The 12402-nt window shown below is 61.3% G+C and overlaps 1 protein-coding gene and 1 long non-coding RNA gene across 2 annotated transcripts; both read right to left on the bottom strand.

The window, feature by feature from the left end:
- Positions 1 to 1244: 1244 nt before the first annotated feature.
- Positions 1245 to 11197, bottom strand: GIPC1 (GIPC PDZ domain containing family member 1). Its single transcript, XM_085045836.1, has 5 exons — positions 11012 to 11197; positions 8605 to 8785; positions 6307 to 6416; positions 6117 to 6198; positions 1245 to 2268 (listed from the first exon to the last, which is right to left on the bottom strand). Exons 1-5 carry the CDS (start codon positions 11192 to 11194, stop codon positions 2117 to 2119), a joined length of 708 nt encoding a protein of 235 aa, XP_084901962.1. The 5' UTR covers positions 11195 to 11197; the 3' UTR covers positions 1245 to 2116.
- Positions 11198 to 11324: 127 nt separating this feature from the next.
- LOC146422583 (uncharacterized) lies at positions 11325 to 11817 on the bottom strand. The gene is made up of 3 exons (XR_014847901.1): positions 11711 to 11817; positions 11457 to 11475; positions 11325 to 11361 (listed from the first exon to the last, which is right to left on the bottom strand). It is a non-coding gene; the product is annotated as an uncharacterized LOC146422583 (long non-coding RNA).
- Between the last annotated feature and the right edge of the window lie 585 nt (positions 11818 to 12402).

Here is a 12402-nt window from a genome sequence, read left to right as displayed (position 1 = left end):
TCCAGGGGGGACATGGCTGGTCTGGGTGGCACATCCAGAGGGGACATGGCTGGTCCAGGTGACACAGCCGGGGGGACACGGCAGGTCTGGGTGTGACAGCCAGGGAATTGGGGTGACACATCCAGGGGGGACACGGCTGCTCCTGGTGTCACATTCAGAGGGGACACGGCTGGTCCGGGTGTGACATCCAGGAGGGACACGGCTGGTCCTGATGTCACATCCAGGGAATTGGGGTGACACATCCAGAGGGGACACAGCTCCTCCGGGTGACACATCCAGGGGAGACACGGCTGGTCTGGGTGTCACATCCAGGGAGGACACATCTCCCGCAGGTGACAAATCCAGGGAACGGAGGGGACACAGCTGCACCCAGGTGACACACCCAGGGAATGGAGGGGACACAGCTGCACCCAGGTGACACACCCAGGTGGGAGGGGACACAGCTGCACCCAGGTGACACATCCAGAGTGGCATGTGACACATCCAGGTGACACATCCAGGTGACACAGCTCCTCCAGGTGACACACCCAGCGGTCCCCTCCCCCTCCCTCACCACCCCCGGACTGGGGGCACAGGAAGGGCGTGTAAGGGGTGTGTAAAGGGTGTGTAAAGGGTGTGTAAAGGGTGTGCAAGGGGTGTGTAAAGGGTGTGTAAAGGGTGTGCTAGGGGTGTGTAAAGGGGTGTGCAAGGGGTGTGTAAAGGGTGTGTAAGGGGTGTGTAAAGGGGGTGCAAGGGGTGTGGAAAGGGGGTGTAAAGGGGTGTGTAAAGATGCATGTGAAAGATGTGTGTAAAGGGGGTGTAAAGGGGGTGTAAAAGGTGTGTAAGGAGTGTGTAAAGGGGCACGTGAAGGACAAATAAAGGGCACGTAAATCATGTGTAAAAGGGCATGTAAGTGTGTGAAGGGGTGTGTGAAAGTGTCCAAGGGGTGAGTAAGGATGCATGTGAAAGATGTGTGTAAAGGGTGTGTAAGGGGTGTGGAAAGGTTGTAAAAGGGTGTACCAGGGGCATGAAAAGGATGTGTAAGGGATGTGTAAAGGGTGTGTAAAGATTATATAACGGTGTGTAAGGGGTGTGTAAGGGGCGTGTAAGGGCTATGTAAGGGGTGTGTGTAAAGGGTGTGTAAGGGCTGTGTAAAGATTATATAATGGTGTGTAAGGGGTGTGTAATGGCTATGTAAGGGGTGTGTAAAGGGTGTGTAAGGGGTGTGTAAGGCTGCACAACATCCCCCAACCACCATCAGCCACTCCCGATTTCTCTATTTTATGTTAAAATCATTTTCCATGAAAATACAAAAATATCCCAGGAGGGGCGGGGGGGAGGGGCACCCCCAGGACCCCCCGGTGACAGGGACAGGGCTGTGTCCCCCCCAAGATGGTCAGTGCGGGGGGGACAGGGGGGTGACAGTGTGTGACAGTGTGTGACAGGCTCAGATTGGCACCGGGGGGCACAACGGGGGGGCGTTAGTGTCATATTTTGGGGTCCTGTGGCATATTTTGGGGAGCTCAGGGTTGGCCCCGCCCCCCCAAACAGCCCCTTGGGGACACCCTTGTCCCTCTCCCTGGGGGGGACATCAGTGTCATGGGGACACACCATAGTGGGGGTCTGGGGGGGTCCAGGAGTGCTTTTGGGGTCCCCTTTTGGGGGTGGTCCCTGCTTGAGAGGGGGTCCTAAAAACGGGGAGGGGTCCCCAGGCCACTTTGGGGGTCCCCAGATGGGGTGGTGGTCCCACGGTGGGGAGGAACTGATTTGGGGGTTCTGGAGTTTTTGGGGGTGCAGTGGGGACACCAAATTTCGGTGGGTCCAGAATTGGGGGGGTCAGATAATTTGGGGAGGGGGAATAACGGGGGGGCTCCCCAGGGGGGGCTGAGGGCACTTTGGGGGTCCCCCACCTCCAGCAGATTTTGGGGAGGGGGTCCAGCTTTTGGGGGGGTCCCCAATCACGGGGGCTCCCTGCCCAGGGGGTCATTGCTAGGGGGTCCCAACGCCAGGGGGTCCCCAGTTTTGGGGTTTCCCTGGTCCTGGGGGGGTTCCCCAGTCCTGGGGGTCCCCAATTCCAGGGGTGTCCCCAACTCCAGGGGTGTCCCCAGCTCCAGGGGTGTCCCCAGCTCCAGGGGGTCTAACAGCGCCCCACCTTGGCGTCCCCAATTGCCCCCCAGACGTCGAAGACAAACTCGTCAGGGAAGGCGAAGTCGCCGAGCTGAGAGTCCAGAGCCTCGGCCAGGGCGTCAGGGTCACGGGCGTCACGGCCCAGCTCCACCATGGTGGCGGCTGTGGGGACATCATCAGGGACGTCAGGGACATGGGGACATCATCAGGGACATGGGGACATCAGGGACATGGGGACAGTGGGGTCAGGGTCATGGGCGTCACGGCCCAGCTCCACCATGGTGGCAGCTGTGGGGACATGGGGACATCAGGGACATCATCAGGGACATCATCAGGGACACGGGGACGTCAGGGACATGGGGACATCAGGGACATCATCAGGGACATCATCAGGGACATCATCAGGGACATCATCAGGGACACGGGGACGTCAGGGACATGGGGACATCAGGGATATGGGGACAGTGGCGTCAGGGTCATGCACATCACGGCCCAGCTCCACCATGGTGGCGGCTGCGGGGACACGGGGACATCAGGGACATCATCAGGGATGTGGGGACATTAGGGACATGGGGACATCAGGGATGTGGGGACATCATCAGGGACATAGGGACATCGGGGACACCAAGGACATGGGGACATCAGGGACATGGGGACATCAGGGACACCAAGGACATGGGGACAGTGGGGTCAGGGTCACAGGTGTCTTGGCCCAGCTCCACCATGGTGGCCGCTGTGGGGACATGGGGACACCGGGGTCAGGGACACTGGGGTCAGGGGACATGGGGAGGTCAGGGATAGGGGGACAGTGCTGTCAGGGACACAATGGGCGGTCAGGGACATGGGGGGTCAGGAGACACAGGGACAGTGTCATCAGGGACACAGGGGGATCAGGGGACATGGAAGTGTCAGGGGACATGGGGACAGTGCTGCCAAGGACACAGGGATCAGGGAACACGGCAGGGTCAGGGACACGGGGACAGCGCAGTCAGGGACATGGGGACAGCAAGGTCAGGGACAGGAGGGGATCAGGGGACAGCAGGGGGGTCAGGGGACACAAGGACAGCATGGTCAGGGACACAGGGGGATTGGGGACATGGGGAGATCAGGGGACGTGGCAGGGACAGGGACATGGGGACAGCACAGTCAGGGACTTGGGGACAGCACAGTCAGGGACATGAGAGGACTGGGGACACAGGGACAGTGCCATGGGGGACACAGGGATCAGGGGACATGGGGAAAGCACTGCCAGGGACACAGGGGACACGGGGACATCAGGGACATGGGGTGATCAGGGGACATGGGGTGATCAGGGGACACAGTGGGGTCAGGGGACACAGGGACAACACCGTTGGGGACATGGAGGGGATAAGGGACACGGGGATCAGGGGACACGGCAGTATCAGGGACACGGGGACTGGGGTCAGGGGACAGCAGGAGGATCAGGGGACAAAGGGACAGCAGGGTCAGGGACACAGGGGGATTAGGGGACATGGGGGGATCAGGGGACACGGGGGGCAGGAGAGTCAGGGGACATGAAAGCACACAGAGGGACATCAGGGGACACAAGGAGACACAGAGGGTCAGGGGACATGAGGGCACACAAGGCAATCTGGGGACACTGGGGGGACACTGGGGGACACTGGGGGACACTGGGGTCAGAGTGTTTGGGGGTCCCAGAGGGCTCAGCTGTCCTGATGCCTGGGGGGATCCTGGTGGCTTTGGGGTGTCCTGGGGAATTTGGGGGACCCTAGGGGGTCCCAGGCGATTTGGGGGTCCCAGGGGTTCCCAGTAGATTTTGGGGTGTCCTAGGGGGGTCCTGGTGGATTTGGGGGTCCCAGTGGGTTTTGAGGTGTCCTGGTGGGTTTGGGGTGTCCCAGGAGGTCCCGGGGGATTTGGGGTCTCTGGGGAGGTCTTAGGGGATTTGGAGGGTCTCAAAGGGGTCCCAGGGGATTTGGGGGTTCCTAGGGGGGTCCTGGTGGGTTTTGGGGGATCCCAGGGGATTTGGGGTCCCAGGAATGTCCCGGTGGGTTTGGGGTGTCCCAGGGGGTCCCAGTGGGTTTTGGGGTGTCCCAGAGGGTCCCAGGGGTGTCCCGGTGGGTTTTGGGGTGTCCCAGAGTCTCCCTAAGTTCACCATCCTGGATTCCCACAGAACTGTGTCAGAACCCATGAGCTTTTGGGGGATTGGGGGTGTTTGGGGAGGTCCAGGGGGGTTTGGGGTCACCAGGGGAAGTTTGGGACACTGGGGGAGGTTTTGGGGGGTCCTGTAAGGGTTTTGGGGGTCCCAGGGGGGTTTGGCGGCATGTAGAGGGTTTTGGGGTGGTTATGGGGTATTTTTGGGGGGTTTGGGGGCATGGGGAGAGTTTTGGGGTGGTTTTGGGATGGTTTAGGATGTTTTTAGGGTGGTTTTTGGGGTTTTTGGGATGGCTTAGGATGTTTTTGGGGTGGTTTTTGGAGGTTTTGGGATGGTTTAGGATGTTTTTGGGATGGTTTAGGGTGGTTTTGGGGTGGTTTTGGGATGGTTTAGGATGTTTTTAGGGTGGTTTTTGGGGTTTTTGGGATGGTTTAGGATGTTTTTGGGGTGGTTTTTGGAGGTTTTGGGATGATTTAGGATGTTTTTGGGGTGGTTTAGGATGTTTTTGGGGTGGTTTTTGGGGGTTTTGGGATGGTTTAGGATGTTTTTGGGATGGTTTAGGATGTTTTTGGGATGGTTTAGGGTGGTTTTGGGATGTTTTTTGGGGGTTTTGGGATGGTTTAGGATGTTTTTGGTGTGTTTTTGGGGGCTTTGGGATGGTTTAGGATGTTTTTGGGATGGTTTAGGGATGGTTTAGGATGTTTTGGGGGGGTTTTGGGATGGTTTAGGATGTTTTTGGGGTGGTTTTTGGAGGTTTTGGGATGGTTTAGGATGTTTTTGGGGTGGTTTAGGGGGTTTCTGGGGTGGTTTTGGAGGTTTTGGGATGGTTTAGGATGTTTTTGGGGCGGTTTTGGGATTGTTTAGGATGGTTTTGGGGTGGTTTTTGGAGGTTTTGGGATGGTTTAGGATGTTTTTGGGGTGGTTTAGGGGGTTTCTGGGGTGGTTTTGGAGGTTTTGGGATGGTTTAGGATGTTTTTGGGGCGGTTTTGGGATTGTTTAGGATGGTTTTGGGGTGGTTTTTGGAGGTTTTGGGATGGTTTAGGATGTTTTTGGGGTGTTTTGGGGGGCTTTGGGATGGTTTAGGATGTTTTGGGGTGGTTTAGGATGTTTTGGGGGTGTTTTTTGGGATGGTTTAGGATGGTTTTGGGGTGGTTTTTGGGGGTTTTGGGATGGTTTAGAATGTTTTTAGAGTGGTTTAGGATGTTTTTGGGGTGTTTTTTGGGATGGTTTAGGGGTTGTTTTTGTGGGGTTTGGGATGGTTTAGGATGTTTTTGGGATGGTTCAGGATGTTTTTGGGGTGTTTTTTGGGGTTTTGGGATGGTTTAGGATGTTTTTGGGGTGGTTTAGGGGGTTTCTGGGGTGGTTTTGGGGGTTTAGGGATGGTTTAGGATGTTTTTGGGGTGGTTTAGGGTGGTTTTGGGGTGTGTTTGGGGGTTTTGGGATGGTTTAGGGTGTTTTTGGGGTGGTTTTTGGAGGTTTTGGGATGGTTTAGGGTGTTTTTGGGGTGGTCTAGGGTGTTTTTGGGGTGGTTTTTGGAGGTTTTGGGATGGTTTAGGGTGTTTTTGAGGGGGTCTAGGGTGTTTTTGGGGTGGTTTTTGGAGGTTTTGGGATGGTTTAGGGTGTTTTTGAGGTGGTCTAGGGTGTTTTTGGGGTGGTTTTTGGAGGTTTTGGGATGGTTTAGGGTGTTTTTGAGGTGGTCTAGGGTGTTTTTGGGGTGGTTTTTGGAGGTTTTGGGATGGTTTAGGATGTTTTTGGGGGGTTTTGGGATGGTTTAGGATGTTTTTGGGGTGGATTAGGATATTTTTGGGATGGTTTAGGGCGATTTTGGGGTGGTTTAGGATATTTTTGGGGTGTTTTTGGGGTCCCAGGCTCTCACCCAGCTCGCTATCCCGGATGCCCATGTAACTCTCCAGCAGATCATCCACCTTGGCCACTGCTCTCTCCTCGAACGCCGAGGGCTGTGGGGACAGTTGGGGACACTCAGGGACACTCAGGGGGGTCCCGGCTGAATTCGGGGTGTCCCCGAAGGTCCCCCCACTGTCCCCCCGCCCCGGGATGTCCCCTACCTGCTCCTGGACGGTGGCAGGGCCCTTGGAGCGAAGCCGCAGTGTCCCCCGGCCGGAGCCCACCTGGGCTGCCCCGCCGCGGCCACCCGCCGAGCGAGGGGCGATCATGTCTGGGGACAGCGGGGACACCCGGGGTCACCTGGGGTCACCCTCAGACCCCCTGGAGTTTGGGGTCACTCATGGTCATCCTCAGACCACCCCGGGTTTGGGGTCACTCAGGGTCACCATGGGTTTGGGGTCACTCAAGGTCACCCTCAGACCCCCCGGGTTTGGGGTCACCCATGGGGCTCCAGGTCACTTGGGGGTCACCCTGTCCACCCAGTGTCCTCCCAGTGCCACCTCCCAGTGCTCCCAGTGTCCCCCCAGTGTCCTCCCAGTGCCATTCCATTGCCACATCCCAGTGTTCCCAATGCCACCCCGCTGTTCCCAGTGTCCCCCCAGTGCCCCCATTTCCCCTCAGGTGTCCTCCCAGTGCTCCCAGTGGCCTCCCAGTTCCATCCCAGTATTCCCAGCGCTGCCCCAGTGCTTCCCCAGTGCTCGTAATGTCACCTACCAGTGCCATCCCAGTGTCCCCTCAGGGCTCCCAAAGCCAACCCTTCAGTGCTCCCAGTGCTCCCAGTGCCATCTCAGTCCCCCACAAGAGTCCCTCCAGTGCCCTCCCAGTGCCTCCCCAGTGATCTCCCAGTGCTCCCAGTACTCCCAGTTGCCCCCCCAGGGTCTCTTCGTGCCATCCCACTCCCCCCCAGTGCCACCAGTGCCCTCCCATCGCCCTCCCAGTCCCCCCAGTGCATCCCAGTCCCTCCCAGCACCATCCCAGTCCCCCCCAGAGCCATCCTAGTGCCCCCAAATGCCATCCCAGTCCCTCCCAGTGCCACCCCAGTGCCATCCCAGTGCCCTCCAGTGCCATCCCAGTGCCATACCAGTGCTCTCCAGTGACATCCCAGTCAGTCCCAGTGCCCTTCCAGTTCTCCCCAGTGCCATCCCAGTGCCCCCAGTGCCATCCCACTCATCTCCCACTCCTCTCCAGTCCCTCCCAGTCCCCCCAGAGCCATCCTAGTGCCCCCAAATATCATCCCAGTCCCTCCCAGTGCCATCCCAGTGTCCCCAGTGCCATCCCACTCCCCTCCAGTCCCCTTCCAGTGTCCTCCCAGTGTCCCCAACAGCCTCCCACTCTCCCCCAGTCCCCTCCCAGTCCCTCCCTGTCCCTTCTGGTCCCTTCCCAGTGTCCCCAGCACTCTCCCAGTCCCCCCCAGTGCCATCCCAGTGCCCTCCAGTGCCATCCCAGTTGGTCCCAGTGCCCTTCCAGTGCCCCCAGTGCCATCCCACTCACCTCCCACTCCTCTCCAGTCCCTCCCAGTGGCCCCAGAGCTCTCCCAGTCCCCTCCAATGCCCTCCCAGTGTTCCCCAGTGCCCTTCCAGTCCCCCCCAGAGCCATCTAGTGCCCCCAAATGTCATCCCACTCCCTCCCAGCACCATCCCAGTCCCTCCCAGTGGCCTTCCACTCTCTTCCAGTGCCATCCCAGTGCCATCCCACTCCCCTACAGTCCCCTCCCAGTCCCTCCCAGTCCCCCGCAGTGTCCTCCCAGTGTCCCCAGCGCTGTCCCAGTCCCTCCCAATGCCCTCCCAGTCTCCCCTGGGTGCCATCCCAGTCCTCCCAGTGCTATCCCAGTGCCCCCAGCACCCTCACAATGCCCTCCCACTCCCCTCCAGTGCCATCCCAGTGCCCTCCAGTGCCATCCCAGTCCCTCCCACTGTCACTTCACTCCCTCCCAGTCCCTCCCAGTGTCCCCAGCGCTCTCCCAATCCCTCCCAATGCCCTCCCAGTCTCCCCGGAGTGCCATCCCAGTCCCTCCCAGTCCCTCCCAGTCCTTCCCAGTGCCATCCCAGTCCTCCCAATGCTATCCCAGTGCACCCAGCACCCTCACAATGCCCTCCCACTCCCCTCCAGTGCCATCCCAGTCCCCTCCAGTGCCATCCCAGTCCCCTCCAGTGCCATCCCTGTCCCCAAATGCCATCCCAGTCCCTCCCAGTCCTTCCCAGTGCCATTCCAGTCCCCCCCAGTGCCATCCCAGTGCCCTCCAGTGCCATCCCAGTCCCTCCCAGTGCCATCCCAGTGCCCCCAAATGCCATCCCAGTGCCCCCAAATGCCATCCCAGTCCCTCCCAGTGCCATCCCAGTCCTCTCCAGTGCCATCCCAGTGCCCTCCAGTGCCATCCCAGTCCCTCCCAGTCCCCCCCAGTCCCTCCCAGTGTCACTTCACTCCCTCCCAGTCCCTCCCAGTCCCCCCCAGTGGCTGACCGAAGGCCCTGCGTGGCTCGGTGAGGCGCAGGGCGAAGCTCTGTCCCCGGGGCAGCTCCTGCAGCAGCCGTGCCACCTCGAAGTGCCGCGCGCCCACCAGGCTGCGGCCATCGATGGCCTCGATCATGTCGCCCACGCCGATCAGCGGGATGCGGGCGATGACAGAGCCCTCGCGGATGCGCTGCAGGGACAGCGACACCTGAGCCACCTGGGGACACCTGGGGACAGCTGGGGACAGCTGGGGGCACCTGGGGCAACCTGGGGACAGCTGGGGCCACCTGAGCCACCTGGGGCTATCTGGGACCACCTGGGGCCACCTGGGTGCATCTGTGGCTACCTGGGGCCACCTGAGCCACCTGGGGCCACTTGAGCCACCTGAGACTACCTGTGAGCATCTGGGCTACTTGAGCCACCTGGGAACACCTGGGGTCACCTGGATCCACCTGGGGCCACCTGGATCCACCTCGGGCCACCTGAGCCATCTAGGGGCATCTGGGGCCACCTGAGCCACCTGGGACTACCTGTGAGCATCTGGGCTACTTGAGCCATGTGGGAACATCTGGGGCCACCTGGGACCACCTAGGGGCATCTGGGGGCCACTTGAGCCACCTAAGACACCTGGGACTACCTGTGAGCATCTGGGCTACTTGAGCCACCTGGGGCTACCTGGGGGCATCTGGATCCACCTGGGGCTACCTGAGCTACCTGGAGCTACCTGGAGCTACCTGGGACCACCTGAGGCTACCTGGGACCACCTGGGAACATCTGGGGCCACTTGAGCCATCTGAGCCACTTGACCTGCCTGAGCCACCCAGGGCCATCTGAGGGCATCCAAGGCCACCTGGGGCCACCTGAGCCACCTAGGGGCATCTGGGGCCACCTGAGCCACCTGGGATCACCTGGGGCCACCTGAGCCACCTGGGACAATCTAGGGGCATCTGGAGCCACCTGGGAGCATCTGGAGCCACTTGAGGCCACCTGAGGCCACCTGAGGCACCTGGGGGCATCTGGGACCACCTGGGGGCCACCTGAGCCACCTGGGACCACCTGAGCTACCTGGGGTCACCTGGGGGCATCTGGGGCCACCTGAGCCGCCTGTGGCTACCTGAGGTCATCTAGGGTCAGCTGGGGCCATCTGGGACCACCTCGGTCACCTGGGGCTACCTGGGGCCACCTTGGTCACCTGGGGTCAGTTGGGGCCACCTAAGGCCACCTGGGGTAATCTAAGTCACCTGGATCACCTGGGGCTTCCTGTGGCCATCTGGGGCTACCTAGGGCCACCTGGCAGGCCTGGGGCCACCTGGGGTCAGCAGGGGGAGCTGGTGCCACCCCCAGGGTGACCCAGAACCACCCGAGGTGTCCCCATGTCCCCACTGGGCTCAGCGATGTCCCCAAAGGCCCCACGGCAGCTCAGAGATCACCCAGGTGTCCCCTCAGGTGTCCCCAGATGTGTCCCCACCCTGGGGCACTGCCTGTCCCTCTCCCTGCACCCCCAGGTGTCCCACGGGTGTCCCCAGGTGTCCCCAGGTGTCCCCAGGTGTCCCCCAGACCTGAGGCACCTCCAGCACCTGTCCCCAGGTGTGTCCCCAGCTGTCCCCTGGTGTGTCCCCAGCTGTCACCAGGTGTGTCCCCACGTTTCCCCCATCCCTGGGGTGACTCCAGCCAGTGTCACGTTGCCCCCAGATGTGTCCCCAGTGGTCACCAGGTGTGTCCCCAGCTGCCCCCCTGTGTGTCCCTAACTGTCACCAAGTGTCCCCAGGTGTCCCCCAGCCCCGGGGTGGCTCCAGCCCCTCTGCCATCACTCCAGCCCAGGTCCCCAGCTGTCCCCAGAGTGTCCCCAGCTGTCCCCAGAGTGTCCCCCAGCCCCGGGGTGACCCCAGACTGTCTCACATCACCCCCAGCCCAGGTCCCCATGTGTCCCCAGGTGTCCCCAGGTGTCCCCAGGTGTGTCACCTCGATGAAGGCGTAGCCAGCCCTGTTGTCAGTGATGTCCCCAGCTGTCCCCAGAGTGTCCCAACTGTCCCCAAGCCCCAGGGTGACTCCAGCCTGTCTCCCATCACCCCCAGCCCAGGTCCCCAGGTGTCCCCAGGTGTGTCACCTTGATGAAAGCATAGCCAGCCCCATCGTCAGTGATGTCCCCAGCTGTCCCCAAGCCCCAGGGTGACTCCAACCCCTCTCCCATCACCCCAGCCCAGGTCCCCAGCTGTCCCCAGAGTGTCCCCAGCTGTCCCCAAGCCCCAGGGTGACTCCAACCCCTCTCCCATCACCCCAGCCCAGGTCCCCAGCTGTCCCCAGAGTGTCCCCAGCTGTCCCCAAGCCCCAGGGTGACTCCAGCCTGTCTCCCATCACCCCCAGCCCAGGTTCCCAGGTGTCCCCAGGTGTCCCCGTGTGTCCCCAGGTGTGTCACCTTGATGAAGGCGTAGCCAGCCCCGTTGTCAGTGATGGTCAGTCCCAGGGCATCCTCAGACTTGAGCACCTGGACGTCCTTGCGGCGCCCCTTGGTGTGAGCGAAGATGAAATCCTCCAGGCCAATCTGCCCCCCCAGCAGCTTCTCCATGTCCACCTTGGGCGTGTTGAGCGTGCAGAACATCACCTGGGGACAGGGACAGCGTGCCAGGGGACAGGGGACACCTGGGGACACAGCAGGGACACCTGGGGACACGGGGGAGTCAGGGCAGGGGGGACAGGGGACACCTGGAGACACAGAGGGGACACCTGGGGACACGGGGGAGTCAGGGCAGGGGGGACAGGGGACACCTGGGGGACAAGGATGGGGGGACAGAGGACACCTGGGGACACAGGGGTGTCAGGGCAGGAGGGACAGGGGACACCTGGAGACACAGAGGGGACACCTGGGGACACAGGGGACACCTGGGGGACACAGGGGAGTCAGGGCAGGGGGGACAGGGGACACCTGGGGACACAGAGGGGACACCTGGGGACACCTGGGGACCGGGATGGGGGGACAGAGGACACCTAGGGGACACAGAGGGGACATCTGGGGGACAAGGGAGTCGGGGCAGGGGGGACAGCTGGGGACACGTGGGGACACAGGGGGGACAGCTGGGGGACACAGGGGAGTCAGGGCAGGGGCAACAGGGGGAACAGAGTGGAAGGGACAGGGGACACCTGGGGGACACCTGGGGACACAGGCAACACCTGGGGACACAGGGGAGTCAGGGCAGGGGGGACAGGGTGTGGGGGACAAGGGACACTGAGGGGACGTGGGGGGACATCTGGGGACACAGGGGGGACAGGGTGGGAGGGACAGGAGACACCTAGGGGACATAGGGGGCAGCTGGGTGGTGACAAAGGGGACAACAGGCAACATCTGGGGTGGCACAAAGGGACATCAGGCAGGGCTGGTGCAACCCCACAGGGACACCTGGGAGGGGTTTGGGGACACCTGGGAGGGGTCACAGGTCACAGGTGGGACCCTCTGCCAGGGGACAGCCAGGACACACCTGGGGACAGGTGGGGACCCCGCAGGGGACACCTGGGAGTCTCCCAAGGGACACAAGGGACACTGGGGACACCATGACCCCCCCGTGGGACAGAGTGACACCCTGGGGCCCCAATTCCTGCTGTCCCCTCAGTCACCCCCCCTGGGGTGTCCCACATCCCTCACGGTGTCCCCAATGTCCCCAATGTCCCCAATGTCCCCCAACCTCCTTGAGCCCCACATCCCCCAGCACCCAATGGGGACCCCAAACTGCCATCCCCACCCCCCTGTCCCCCTCCAGCACCCAGGGGTGTCCCCAAACCCCCTGGCTGTCCATTCCTCAATGTCCCCAAACC

Source organism: Lichenostomus cassidix, unplaced genomic scaffold (assembly GCF_008360975.1).
Source record: "Lichenostomus cassidix isolate B80296 unplaced genomic scaffold, HeHo_3.0 HiC_scaffold_39, whole genome shotgun sequence".
Classification (NCBI taxonomy): domain Eukaryota; kingdom Metazoa; phylum Chordata; class Aves; order Passeriformes; family Meliphagidae; genus Lichenostomus; species Lichenostomus cassidix.
Note: the sequence above shows the minus strand (reverse complement) of the source record. Positions and strands in the feature narration are given on the sequence as shown.

Coding starts and splice junctions, on each gene's coding strand:
- GIPC1 (XM_085045836.1), bottom strand. CDS start 11,194: ATGTTCTGCACGCTCAACACGCCCAAGGTGGACATGGAGAAGCTGCTG. Junction 8,786..11,011: donor CTGGCTACGCCTTCATCAAG/GTGACACACCTG, acceptor CTGTCCCTGCAG/CGCATCCGCGAGGGCTCTGT. Junction 2,269..6,116: donor CATCCGGGATAGCGAGCTGG/GTGAGAGCCTGG, acceptor ATGTCCCCACAG/CCGCCACCATGGTGGAGCTG.